Below are 14108 nucleotides of genomic sequence, written 5' to 3'. Positions count from 1 at the left end.
CTAATGCAGATGGAGATCTTACAAAGAGAATTCGTGAAACAGCTGCTCTGTAAAATAATCACCCTCCGCTTAAAACTGGAATAACAAGGAGGAAAAATACAGCAGAGAATTAGTCATGTGAAACTACAGCATGGTTTTATTTTAACAGAGAGCTCCTTTAAATCTCCCAGCTGCCTCTCCTTGCAGCCTGGGTGCCAACAGGAATCAAGGTAGGCGGCTTCTGTTGCAGCTTTGCTAAGGCAATCAGGATGAGTGAATTTTCCTAAAGCCAATGCTCTCTGCCCCCATCCTAACCGAGATGGTCTGACACACAATCTCGCCCTCAGGTGCTGAGGGCAGTAAAAGAAGCTGACATTCCTCTGTGGCAGGTTTGATGCAATCTGAACTGTGACAGGAAACATGGCCCCAAAATGAAACACAGCTAATCATATCGCTGCCCTGGCACTCCGTAATCTTACCTCTCCCTCGACTTGAAAGCTAAAAAAAAACAAAGCCACCACAAAAATCCTGTTTGCTATTGATGAAGTACATAGTCAAAGAGCCGCTCTCAATTTCTGTTTGGCAGAGGAATTCAGCGAGGCGCAGAGAGACGATTTAGCCGTCTCAGGAATATGAACTCACTACCTACATGAGCCTGAAGTTTATTATTTACAAGTAGCCAGGTTATGAAACCAAGCTAGGAAGACACTCAGAAGCAACACCCGACTCTTGCTTGCTTCCGAGCAGCTCAGGGGGTCGCAGCACACCACAAACGGGCTCGGACCCCCCAGAAATGCCCCCAGCTCAGACCGGGGTGGGGCTGTGAGCCAAGAAGGATAATCACAGAAAGAGTGGGAGCTGCTGTCTCAGAGGGGCCTCTCCGGAGAAGTGGGAGGTACTGTGGGGAAAAAGGAGCACGAGCCTAAATGCCTTTGCAGGATAAGTTGCATTTAATACACAAAACACACCAAGGCTTCTGGAGTTGCCTAAGCAATTGTTTTAAAGCCACAGCTAATCCACTAGCAGCCCATGACAAAGCACAGCTTGATAAATTAAGTCTAAGTGGGAAGAAAAATTGGTCTTGGGTTGAGACACCAGGCTGGAAGGCAAGAGTTCAGGTCCTTGCCATGGGCTTCCTTTGGAGGAACTCGGACTTATCACTTGGTCACTAGCATCTTCTGAAAGGGAGGGTGAACAATAATTTTCTTCTTCCTCCCGTGTCTCTCATCTCTCTGGTCCATTAGATCTTCAGAGCAACTCTCAGTACCTGTATTTAGCAGAAAAGCACAACCAAACCTGTAGGAAGCTGTATTGCAATATGATTAAAGAGCTGATGAGGGCACAGTGCCGTTCTGTACGCTCCGTTCTTGAAGGACAGCAGGGGGTTGAAACTAATGAGAAACCTACCAGCTCAGGTGTTGGAATAATGCTGTTCGACATGGAAATCGGACCTCACACCTGTCTGGGAATAAAACGAACTCTCCCTTGACCAGTTAACAGACAAAGACATAAGGGAACTCTGAGATGCCAATCGATGACCCAAGCAGGAAAATCTGTCTACAGAAAAGATCTTCTAACTGGCTCTCATTCAACGTTAGCTTAAGATTCACTATTTCAGGCACTTTTTCATCTTTTTTTTAATCTGAACTAGTCAATAAAAATTATATCCATATGAGGCAATCAAAATTTAACGAAAAAGCACTCCTGTTACTTGATATAAAACCTGGAGAATTCTTAAAGTGAAATTTTTATTTTAAAGATATTTATTTATTTTTTAAATAGTTTGTTTTAATTTCTGAAATTTCCTGCAAAAAAGGTTCTTATTTTATAGTTACCTATAGCTGGGATATGGGAGCAGTGGAGCTAAAGACGACAAAAATCAGTGGACAGACTGTACATGGTACATCTATTATACCTCAGTAACCTGTATAACTATGATCATTTGATGTACTGTACTACATATTGCACGCATCTGTACCACAGCCTGCTGCCAAGCCAATGCACCCCTTCTGGCACGCAGAGATACATGAGCTTTCTTCCCATCTCTTGCCCTCTGGAAACAGGGCATTGCAACTAGGAAAGATGGAAAACAAAATTATATTTCATATGAAGAAGCCACTTAGAAGTGAAAGACACAGACTGTGTCAATCCTATCCCAGCCTTGTAAAAAGAAAAACAATCAATTCTTCACTCAGTTATTCCCAAACCCAAACCTATTCCCTCACTGTATAATAAAGGCCCGATAAGAAAATAACCAACACTTTTTCTCATTACTTATCCTATTCAATTAACAGCATGGCGCATGTTCTCTGTGCTTCCCAGGTAGAATTAATGAAGTGCAACTAAATTATCTAATTTCAGAATTTCTATCTATCAAAAAACAGGTGAATCCTAGCCACGACTGCAGCGTACAAATGAACTGAAATCAAGCTGTCTCAAGGCACTGCAGACACTCTAGCACAGGGGTGGGCAATTATTTGGGCCCGAGCGCCACTTAGGGTGTTTTAGTGAGCTGTTGTAGCCTGGGTCAGCACCGTGTCACAGGCTGAGTCAACACCATGTACCTCCCCCCACAACAGCTCACCAAAACTCCTCTAGTGGCTAGGCAGATGGGATGGGACCATGGGAGGGCAGGGAGTGGCAGCCAGGAGCAGGACAGACAGGCGAGGCCAGGGCCAGGATTGTGGGGCAGTGAGAGCATGGGGCCAGGGTCTGGGGCAGAGCTGCGATCTGGTCCCTGCACAGCCCTGTGACAGGCACCGGTTCCATGGGCAGTGGCACGCGGGGAGAGGATTGTGACTCTGTCCTAGGCCCCGATCCTGTGCTGTCACCACCCAGCAATCCTTGGGTCTCCACCCATGTGGGCAGGGCATATGGGATGGGGCCACAGGTGGGTGGGCAGTGGCATCCTGCTCCTGGACACCACTCCCTGCCCTCCCATAGCCCCATCCCATCTACCCTGCTGCGTGCCCTCCCTGCACAGGTCCTAGGCCAGTCTCCATGGACACCCCCCATTTCATCTGGCACCCCCGGCTGTGGGTGCAGGGCTGGGGTGCCTGGGCAGCAAGCCTGGACCTGGTGGTGGCAGCAGACACTGGCAGCGGCAGCTGGAAGGAGCCACTGCTGCTGGGGATGCCAGAAAGCAAGTCTGGGTGCCACGCTGTCCCAGCCCTGCTGCGTGCCTGGGGGCAGCAGCGGCCTGGGCTGCCCACCAACCCTAGGCCATGGTATTTGCAGCCGATCCTGCTGTGGGCCGGACAAAATCTCCTGGCGAGTTGCATCTAGCCTGCGGGCCTCATTTTGCCCACCTCTGCTCTAGCAGTTGAGATATTTTTGGCCCACCGAGGAATACCTCCTGCCAATATATCTCTAACCTCAAGATGGGTTTGCTCTTAGTTATCTCATTTGCATTACACTTGAGAAGGGGTCTCTTTAAAAATAATTCTGAAGATGCTAGTGAGTAGAAATACATAGGAGGGATAGTAATTTGGGATAATTTATTATTTTTTTTAAAACACTGACAAATTTTGGCACAAATTCTAAACTTGTAGATAGACTTCAACAAACAAATCTGATGGAGAAAAGGCTATAGGCATCAAGTGCAAGAATTTCACCATTTCTTTAGAATACTTATATAGGTATACCACATTTTCTTGCATAGAAGACATGGCAGGAGGAGAGATGGCAGGAGAATGGGAGATGAAAACTTTTTTTCAAAAATCAGTTACTGGAAATCCTGTGCACCTTATATGTAAGATAATGCAGTAAGAGCAATTCCTGCCGCTTACCAGGCAAAAGTCAAGTCTGCGTGTGATCCACAGAGGACAGAACAAGGAGCCATCTCAGCTCCCTAACTGTTGCTACTCAGTCACTTACTACAAGATACTTTTTTCTTCTTTCTGCTTTTCAAAAACAAGATACATAACTTATTCTGGGTTGCGCTGTATGTGGGAAAATACGATATATCATTCTACATGGCTACGGCTGGTGTTAGATGCCATTTTAAATAGGCAAGAGAAATGCCATGTTTAAATGACACCCTGACAGACTACTAAAACAAAATACTGAAATAATAATACAGTGAAAAAACTTGTGTTCCTTATTAACAGAGGAAAGTAAAAACTTCGGTCAGATACACAAAGATAGATGGTAAAAAGGTAAGAGGTTTAAATAGCCCTACAAACACATAAGGAAAGAATTCAATGTAAATTTTATTTTAAAAATATGGAAAGAGACACCTGCTTATGTTCTCCCTGCTTATTCTGTGCACACGTGCCATCCCATCTCCCATTCTCCTGCCATCTCTCCTTCCTCTGCCAAGGCCTGCATCCTGCAGTCAACATCACATGAAACAGTTGGTGGGCTATGGGCCTCTTCCCTGCAAAGACTGATGCACACGCCAACTTTTAAACATGGGAGGAGTCCACAGAAGGCAATTATTTAATTACCAACACCAGTTTTATCCCGTTTGAAACCAGACTGTATTACAAAATGTACAAAAAACCCCACTGTGGCAGATATGCCCACTATGACACGCATACATTTGCTTAATTTATGTGAATTTGATGAGGTTTATTATAAATGACCTACAGGAGCTTAACAAAACTAAATGTATCTTGCTATATATTCTCCTATGGTTTCACTGGGAACTGCGGACCAACTTCTGATCTTATTTATTCTGGTATAAATCTGAACCAACCCTGTTGAATACTTTAGAATTAATCTGCATGTGCCTGAATGCATTAGGAGCACAAATCCTATGGATTTTCTATGGGATGTGCTCCTGACTCGTTCACCTCTTGTGAAAATACCAGTCTTTGCTAACTCACTTGAGAATTACTTCCTTACGCTTTGAGGGGAGAACACTCAGTTTTTAAACCTGCACTGTGACAAACCATGAAATTTGCCACAATGTAAAAATATCACAACACAGAAGGTCAAATCCTCTACTGCTCTATGCAAATTTGCACCAGCTGCAGGTCTTTGAGATTCCTGAAAACTCTCTGATATTTCAGGCCTTCATTTGCTGAACGGTAGTAGAAATCCACTGTTGTGCACCATGCATTTTTATGTACAAGACATGCCATATCTGCCTCCCAAGGTATCTTCTAACCCAGAATCCAAATGAAGCACATTGTGTAAGGTAGAAGGGATGGTAGTCTGGAATAATTTATTAAGGAAAAAAAAAAAAAAAAAAAGAAAAACCAAACACTGACAAATTCTGCCACAAATACCTAACTGTTAGGTAGTCTTAAATAAACAAAATGGATGTAGAAAAGGCTATGCTCAACAAATGCAAGAATTTCACTATTTTGTTAGAAGATTTCTTTTCTTGCATAGAGCACGTCTTTTTTTTCAAAAACCACCTGCTGAAAACGGGTGTGCCTTGTAGACATAAAGGCTTCAGATAATTATTTGTACTCTATCTTTGGTAGCTGATATCCAAGAAAAATGAGAATCTTTTCCATCAGGCCAGTTAATGGACTACATAGTTATCACAGCGCGATCACATGTTGTGGTAAGCTGAATTTGTGAAAAGGATGAGGACAGTTTTCTGCGGGGGGTTTTAAACCACTAAAGTAAAGGTGCCGATCTTACTGATAAAGTATGCAACAAACCAAGGCTTGCTGTGAAACATATGATGTTGAAAGAAATGTTGACTAAGTTAAGCCAGGCTTTGACTTAAAAACTAAGTTACTCAATATGATTCCAACAGACATGGTACATGATAAGCATCTAGTGAAGCAGGGGGCAGGGACGCTAACTGAATTCAATGTGCCATGTTTCAGCACTAGGACAGGGCAGCATTCACTGAATGATTCTTGAAATTAACTTCATGGTAAGTGAAAAGCAAATCCAGATTGTCTAATGCTGATGCTGTGAAAGTTGGCATCCTCGGCTTTCCTTGCACTTATAAACAGCTCTTTGCATACAGCTGGCTTATAAAAAAAAAAGGGTACCTTTAAATGCAATCAAGCCATCCTTCAAAACCCTTCACTGCAGTTCCAGCCAGGTACTGCAAACATTCTTCACCGCTCATACCTAAGAAGTCGCAGCATCTAGCAAGTAAATCCAGCATGACGACAGTATTGAGTATCATTGGATAAACTTGTTCAACACGACATTATACAGACAGATCCATTAATTATTGCATCTTAGTCACTGCATGAATAAAAACATGAAAAAGTCAGATGTTAAAATAACATCTTGAGGGACCCTTATTTGTGTACTGATACAAAAAGCATCAAAACACAAACACCAGCCCAAGCGAAGCATGAGAAACCAAGAGGCACGAAGTTGCTCAGTTGCGATCTTCAGAACGGATGCACGAAGACAAGATTGCTGAAGTTAGCAGGAACTGAGACTGCTTTCCCCGAAGACACTGAAGGCTCTACCCTGACAATGAGAGAGGTTTACTGGTGAGAGTACTCAGCAGCATACAAAACACAGCACAGCCAGCTTCCTAGTCATATCAACAACTCTGTCCACATTTAGTCTTCAAAAGACAGCAAATTTAAATTACAGTTAAATCATGCAAGCTTATCTTTGGTCATGCAAGCTTATCTTTTAAGCTGCCAAAATAGCTCTGCAAGATTGCAGAGGATGAAACAATAAGAATTAAAAAGGGCCTGATTCAGCAAGGTACTTAAACGTGTAAGGTTAAGAACCCATTGAAGTAGGATTTCTGGGGTGAGCCATTAAGCTTCCTAAATCCAAATCACCTTCTGTCTAGGTTACAGAAACGTCCGGCCGGTGTGTCACCACCACAGTATGATACACGAAACAGCACAGGAGGCGTTTTCACAGACATGAGTAACGACGTCTGCAAAAATCATCTCTCTTGCAAAGGGTCTACCTCCAAAAATAAAAACCACAGCCTACATTTTGCTTTTGGTTACAACCAGCAATCTCACTATGGGCCCTAGTTTAAGCCTTTTAAAGAGGCACTAGCAGCTGTCAACCAAATAATTTTTTTTTTAAATCAGTGAAACTATCCACAATGTACAGATTTATCTATTTGTCAAGGTTGTCACAAAGCTCCCATCACCACAGAACCTCTTTACCCTGGGATATATGAAGATTTAACCTCATCATGTCAAATCATAACCAAAGACTCTACAAAATCATGCAATAATATAACCCTCTAAACGGCGACCTTCTCTAGGGGCATCCCCACGTGTGCAGCAGTGACAGGGTATACACTCAACAGCCCTCGCTGGCACTTGTTTATTAGCAAAATAAAAGTCAAGTTCTGGATATGCTGTATTTTTCCAGCAACCCACATTAACGTTTAATGCAATGTTGTAAATACACAAATGCTGACAAAACAGTGATGACTGATACAGTATTGCTGGATACAGTCTGTTCCTCCGGTCAGCGCTTCACATGGGATGGCACATGGCAGACACTCTTTCAGATACATCTCTGCCGCTTGGAAGTACACACAAAAAGAAGTCACTGACTTCTGCATCTCTGATGAACAAACCATGCTGCCTCCCAGTAACTTAATGCCAATAAATCAGACCCCAATCCTGCCTTGCCCTGCTTTTGAAAAAAGATCATTTATGACAACTCAAAGGAGAGAAGGATAAAAACACTTCCTTTCCAAAAGGTTAGTGATGCAGCTTGATCCCCTCACCCCATGGCCTTGAGAAAGAGACTGAAGTAGTCTGCCTCAGTTTCCCCCTTTGATAAAATGGAGGTGGTGTACACATTTATATATACCCTTGTTATATTGGTGCTTCATTTCATCCCCCAGGTGCTTCCGGCTTACTCTGCAAGAGTAAGAGTCATACAAAATGACTCTTGACTACCTTGCAGCTGGCAGGGCTGAGAACAGTCCTAAGTCTTCCTCGCGCCATGGACAGATACTAGCTAGTCTCAGGAAAGCATTTCTTAGCTGGAGTTTAACTGATTTAAACCAAAATTTAAAAGAAATGCACTGTAATGCAAATTTAGTTTTGCTACCTGCTAGGAAATCTTTTAAAAGTCCTTGGTTTTTTGAAGTCTCATTCAAGAACTCTAACTTCAATAATTTGCACTCTATTTTCTTTATCTGCTTTGGAAGGATGAAAAAGCCAAGTCAACTCTGCCAGTATCTGAGCCCATACATTTACCAGTCTCAGTTTTAATTACTAAAACTAATAAGCTATCCCCTCCAGTTAGAACAATGACAAAGCTCTCCAGATTTCTTCCTGTGAAAGAGCCGGTTTCCCTGCTTCTCTCCACAGCATCAGCTTTCACATCCAGTGGAGATTCAGTGGAACATGTAGACTGCCACTCCAGACAACATGGGCATGCGGCAGACACGGCAGGACTGCGCAATGCGCTTGCCCTGCGGATTCCCAGGGTGTGAACAGGGTGCCACACAGGGCAAACACTTCAGAGAACATGCAGTGCCCGAGCTGGCAGCCGACTGAGATCCCTTTGTTTCTCTCAGCAGGAATGCTGTACAAATGAGCTGAAAGTCTGAAATGTCGTGTTTTTAGAAAAATAAGCAGACAAAATACGATGATGAAAAAAGACAGTAAGAGAAATGAACAGCACAACTTTACGTGTCTTACAGTTTTAATTGTCTGTAAAGTATCATAGGACAGAGGCTGGCAACCCCTGGCAAGTGTGCCAGAGCATGGTGCATGAGGCATTTTGCATGGCACACCAAAGTCAGCCCAGGCCTCAGGCAGCTGCTGTCAGCCACGAAGCAGCTGCAGCTGCAGTTACACTGCCCCAGGCCCCTTCCCCACTATGCACCCTGAGGTGCATGTGCAGCCATTGCTGCCACGGAGCCCAGGCTGCTCGCAGCAGGCAGTGGGCAGGCTGCAAACAGCTGCACCAGGGTCTGGAGTGCCAGCCTGGCTCAGGGGTCAGCGGCAGCTGCATGCACACCTCATGGCACACAGCAGGGACAGTGCATCTCCGGCCCCTTCCTCACCGTGCTCCCCAAGGTGCACATGCAGCCACTGCCAGCAACAAGCTGAGCTGATGCTCCAGATCCCGATGCAGCCACTTGCAGCTGCCTGCTCTGGGCTCTGCGGCAGGTAGCAGAAGGCTGCCCAGAGCCTAGGATGCTTGTAGTAGGCAGCCGCACTTGGGTTCAGAGCCCCAGCCTGGCCCACTGCCAGCAGCGGCTGCACACATGCCTCAGGGAGCATGGCAGGGAATGGGCAGGGGCTGCACTGCCACAACAAGCATCAGGCCCCTCAGAGTTACCTCGCCATTCGACCCTGGCACACCAACTTCTTCCATGTCCAGGTTACAGGGTTTTTTGGCACTCAGCCCAAAAATGTTGCCCACCTCTGTCAGGGTTTTGAGTGAAAATAGTTGTATTATGGTAATAATACTGTCTTTCATTATAAACAGTACAGTTTAAAATTCACAACCGTGCTGGAGACTCCACTGTGCTAAATCACTCACATACGTTACCTAGATCTATACTTCTGTTACACTTACACACACGCAATGTATAATATATTCTAGACTATAGAATATATTCTTACCACCCCGGCCCCCCAAAAAAGACTCTCCTGGTGAAAACCTCAACAGGGTCCAATCATTCCTTCATCCATTGAAGCTTAACCTTGTGGCACTCTAGAAAGGCAAAAAGTTTTGATATACAGGGAGATGTATTCTGGGGCACTCTTCCAACCACTAGCCAAGAAATCAAGGCTCAGGGCAGAACTCACCTCTCAGCTCACGCTGAAACTCAGCCAACACAGTAACTAATGATTAGATTAAAATTCAGACTCAAACCCCAACATGGGAGCACTCAGCTTCATTCTGCAGACCAATCCATTGACTGAACAATGCAGCAAAGCAGAACTCCAAACTAACATGGTATTGTATAGCCTAGTGTTTAAATTGCAGATTGACAGGTGGCAATTCTGGAGGACAGATCATGACAAAGAGCACTTTCCGTTGCTGGATACCATGAGGCCAAGGTAACCCTTGCATGCAACAGGATGACAGCAGATTAGTCTAACCAACTAGATCAATACAGCCTGTAGCTGGAAGACGACAAGTGTGCGTTCAGAAGGATGAAAATGCAGTGTTAGTCAAACACGATCCAGCCAGCATGGTTTGGTGGCAGGAGACAGCATGCTGCCCTCAGTATTTTTCTATGCACGTATCTGAGCTGACCAGACACATACTGAAACCATGCTGCAATATGAACATAATGAACCATGCTAATTTGCTAAAAACCATTACTAACCGGTTTGCACTTCAGTGAATTTGGATTGCATTTTTTCTAGCTGAAACCAGCCCCTTCAGTGCTTGGCCTGCATGTTTCTGAACCAACAGGGGTTCACAGGCCACTGGACTGCGAGAATCTCGGTCACGTTAAAAGAGAGGAATTCACGCCGGGGCTGGAAGAGCGAGTACCAGCTGTACTGCCCCGGCACGCCATCGCACAACATACCACTCTGTGGAATGGCATTTGTATCAGCTCTGGAGAAGCTGCAATTGCTGCCCTTCTGGCTAAAGCAAAAATTTAAAATAAAAAGCTGTAGAAACTGACTGAAAATAATTCAAAAGGACAGACAGAAAACACAATGGGGGGGAAATGCTGAGGGCTCTGGACCTTTTCTACTCTGTAATAAGGAATTATAGGGGTGGTTAGAAAAGAGCACTTAGCCCCTTTCTCTTGGTCTATGGTCCATATAAACTGAAAGCATGCTTTATATTTAAAAGTAAACACTAAAGGCAATTGTACAACATTGTACTGGACTATGGGGAAGGGAAGAGCTAAATTCTAAAGACTACTGGACATTTTCAGTGTCCTGTTTATTACTTGATTTTCTCGCCATTATTCTATCAGACTCCCCTCCCTCCCCCTTCTCTTTAATATAAAATTAAGGATTACCTGTTAAATCTCTTACACTTGTACCATAGCTTTCATCTTATCAGATGTCAAAGTGAATTTATACAGAGGCTTTGGTGATATGGGGTCCATATACCTGGGAACAAGCAGGGGTAGAGGTAAAACTGCAACTGGAAAAACTGAATGCTTTATTAATTTGCTAGAGGTCTTGAATAGGCATTTAGACTGGCAGCTTTAAGGTTTGACTAAGCCTCCTTCACTTCCCTAGGTACTGCAAGGTGCACGAAGAACTGACTTGCCCCAAAAGAGAGTTTAACTTATGGCTGCAAGTATTCCTCATACAATAAAGCTAATGTTCAGACCATTAAACCACCACCTCTGGTTTATTAATACTCTTAGAGGCTGATATAGCTGGTGATCACTAGGAGAGCCACCTTACAAGATCTCAAGCCTGACTGGCAGCCAATACTTGTTATTCCAGACGTGGCTTTTCTTTAACAGAGATTATTAACTGAGCTGAGCTACATCAGGTTTGGCCATTCAGGTCATGTTCATGTCCATTACAGACCCAAGTTAAAATGACTCAAGGCATTTAATTTGCTACTTTACCTCATTTGGAACAAAGGTTTTTAAATGTGAAAATCTACTGACCCCTGAACCCAACGTGCCACTTTGCCCCTTCTCACATGTCTTGCTCCCACCCACCTGCTCTTTACAGAATTAAAAAAAAAAAAAAAGGGAAATGACATCAATTCCTATTGTAGTATGCACAGGTTGTCTTTAGCCTTACGTTGGTCTCTCTGAATGTGCCTGGGAAGTTATCAACCTCCTAGTCCAGCTCCAATCCACGAGTCAAATTTAAGAGCAGGATGTACTTCATATCCCTGCTACTGGAAGGAGCAACTCAACAGTCAACTCCCCGATTCCTCCAACTCCAAGCCTCTTTTTCTGTTTGGGTAGAAGACTTGTAGCATGACCTCAAATCTGTGCAGTTAATGTCTACATTACAGTCTGTAAAATCCAGACACACCAAACAGTCCATCTCTATAATAAAAAGATGAAACAGCAAACACTTCTCCTCTTCAAGTTCTGTACTGTCTGACTGTGCAACTATTCCATTTACATTTTTTATATTAGGTGGCAAAAACACTCGGAGAAAGACAAAAAAAATCAAATACTAAAATCAACTAATAGAATATGCAACATACGGAAGATGTAAAAAAAAAAAAGCAAGCAAGCATGTATGGGCAACTCAGCTGTGCAAACACTTGGATTGAGGTGTGCTCTGAACCTTGCTGCTGGGAAAACAGGCTCAAAGATACTTAATACAGCTCGCTGCAGTTATTGACATCTTGGGGAACACAAAGAAAACAAAGCAGCCATCAAATCCAACCCATTTTTACTCGAACCCTGAAGGTTGCCATCTCAGATGATAGTAGCTGATCTATTGGGTCATTTCAGCTCAAGCTTATCAGTGAATATAATTACCTTTTTCTTTCACCATGGCTATCGAGTCCTCTTTGGAGTGAAGGCAGAAGGGATTAACCGAGGTAATGTACACACCGTTTTCTATTCCAGCAACGTGTGGCCAGGATGAGAGAGAAAAAAGCCCACAGCTTACTCGAGAGCTCTCTTCCTTGGTTCGATTTCCCACAAAATCTGCTCTGGCTGCTTGTCACTGTCTCTTTTCTCCTTGTGCCTCTTATCTCCTCACTCTCCCTCCCTCTCTCCCTTTTCCTGTGCCTAATGGCAGCTCACTCCCCGCTCGTGGACTCTGCCCCTTGTGCTGAAACAACCAGCTACAGCTGCTGCCGTGTAATAAATGCCAAATTCCCTTGTCCCTAATTTCCAGTAGCTGACACCACGTTACATTGCCCCAGCCTAGCAGGGCTGAGCTGGCAGCTAGACTCTCCCACAAGTCCCTGATAGCAGCTAGCAAATGAGGGGCACCGAGGAAAACTAGAGGAAGTGATTACATGGGGAGGGAGGAGAGCAAGACTAATATTTACAAGTTTCTGTTTTTCTTCCTTTGAACCAAACGGAACCAGATTAATGGTCAGAAACAACACAAGTGGATTGCAGAACGGTAATGCTGCCTGTAGCTCAGCTGATTTTCTTTATCCGCCTGCTCCTGATTTCAAAACATAGATACCATGTCCATCCGCAGGCTCTGAGATGTTCTCCAAACTATGTTTGAGGACTGCACACGGTGGAATAACCTGCAGAATCTCCACAAATTGGGCATATTAATTAACTGTACATCATAGCCTTCAAGGAAAGACATTGCAGTGTTAAAAGTAGTCAGCTGAACAACACAGAAAGCTCTATGAACTGTCACAGATCCGTCTACAGGGCAACTGGGTTTAGGAGCAAAAACCAGAAGGTAAAACGTGACATTTCTTTGTGTGGCTCTGGTGACCCCTGTGTGTTCGACGTAAAATATTTGTAAGGTCTAAATTCTTTCATTCTTTCCTTTAAAAAAAAAAAAAAGAAAATTACAAGTATTGTCAAAAATCACAAGTGCTCAGGAATCTGAAGGCACTGCCTAGGCAAGTGACACTATCTATAAATTACTCCAAAGCAAGCATGCATGTCAAATCAACAAAGCGCTGCTGAAACCTGGCATCCAATCAGTCTTTTTACAACTTTCAGTCTCTTAAGCACAGACTTCTAATGGGATCTTGTGATGTTATATTGGTCACCAGGTTGAACAAAGCAATCAAGAGTTTTATGCATTATAAGTAGTCTCATAATATTTATTGTTTTTCCTTAAATCTTCAGCTCTTTGAGTCATGTGATTATGGGAGACCACCAGTTTTTATTTTTATTTTTTTTAAGTTTCTCCCTATGGTTATAGGTAAGAGCTTAAAAGAAAGAGTGCCTGATTCAAAAACCAAAGGCACATTTAAAAATCTGAACTGCATTACTCTAAAAAAACCCAACTCATTGTTTTAAGCTTGCCTCGTGGCTTTTGAAGGCCTGACTTAGTTTTTGGACATGCAACATTGCCAATGTTGTATTTTACACACCTGATTTCCCTTTTCCAAACAGCTTCATTCATAATAGTTATCTACGATTCAATTTATACACGTGAAGTAATCCTTCGTACACCCTTCCCAGGTACATTTTTGTCATCCATGTTTTAAAGATGTAAAAAAATGAAGCAGAGAAGTTAGAGACTCCCAAGGGGACACAAGCCAGTAGAAGGACTGGGTTTAATACTTAGGAGGTTTTGGTTCCCAGCAATGTGCTGCATTAAACCAAAGTGCTGACTTTTGAAAGCTACAGCTGGATGAAAATGAAGGCCACC

At 43.5% G+C, this 14108-nt stretch overlaps 1 protein-coding gene across 16 annotated transcripts in view; it reads right to left on the bottom strand.

The window, feature by feature from the left end:
- ABLIM1 (actin binding LIM protein 1) overlaps positions 1–14108 on the bottom strand; it is a 324221-nt gene that overhangs the window by 179646 nt on the left and 130467 nt on the right. The window contains exon 1 of one of the 16 annotated variants that reach the window (XM_059730114.1): positions 12287–12695. The exons of the other annotated variants lie outside the window; for them this stretch is intronic. Within the exon in view, the coding sequence (XP_059586097.1) occupies positions 12287–12302 (16 nt within the window). The 5' untranslated portion in view covers positions 12303–12695. Of the gene's footprint in view, positions 1–12286; positions 12696–14108 lie in introns of those variants that run through there. 16 annotated transcript variants of the gene reach the window in all.

The sequence above is a fragment of the Alligator mississippiensis genome, chromosome 6 (genome assembly GCF_030867095.1).
Source record: "Alligator mississippiensis isolate rAllMis1 chromosome 6, rAllMis1, whole genome shotgun sequence".
NCBI classification, from domain to species: Eukaryota; Metazoa; Chordata; order Crocodylia; family Alligatoridae; genus Alligator; species Alligator mississippiensis.
The sequence above is the reverse complement of the archived record's forward strand: the minus strand, read 5'-3'. Positions and strand labels throughout refer to the sequence as shown.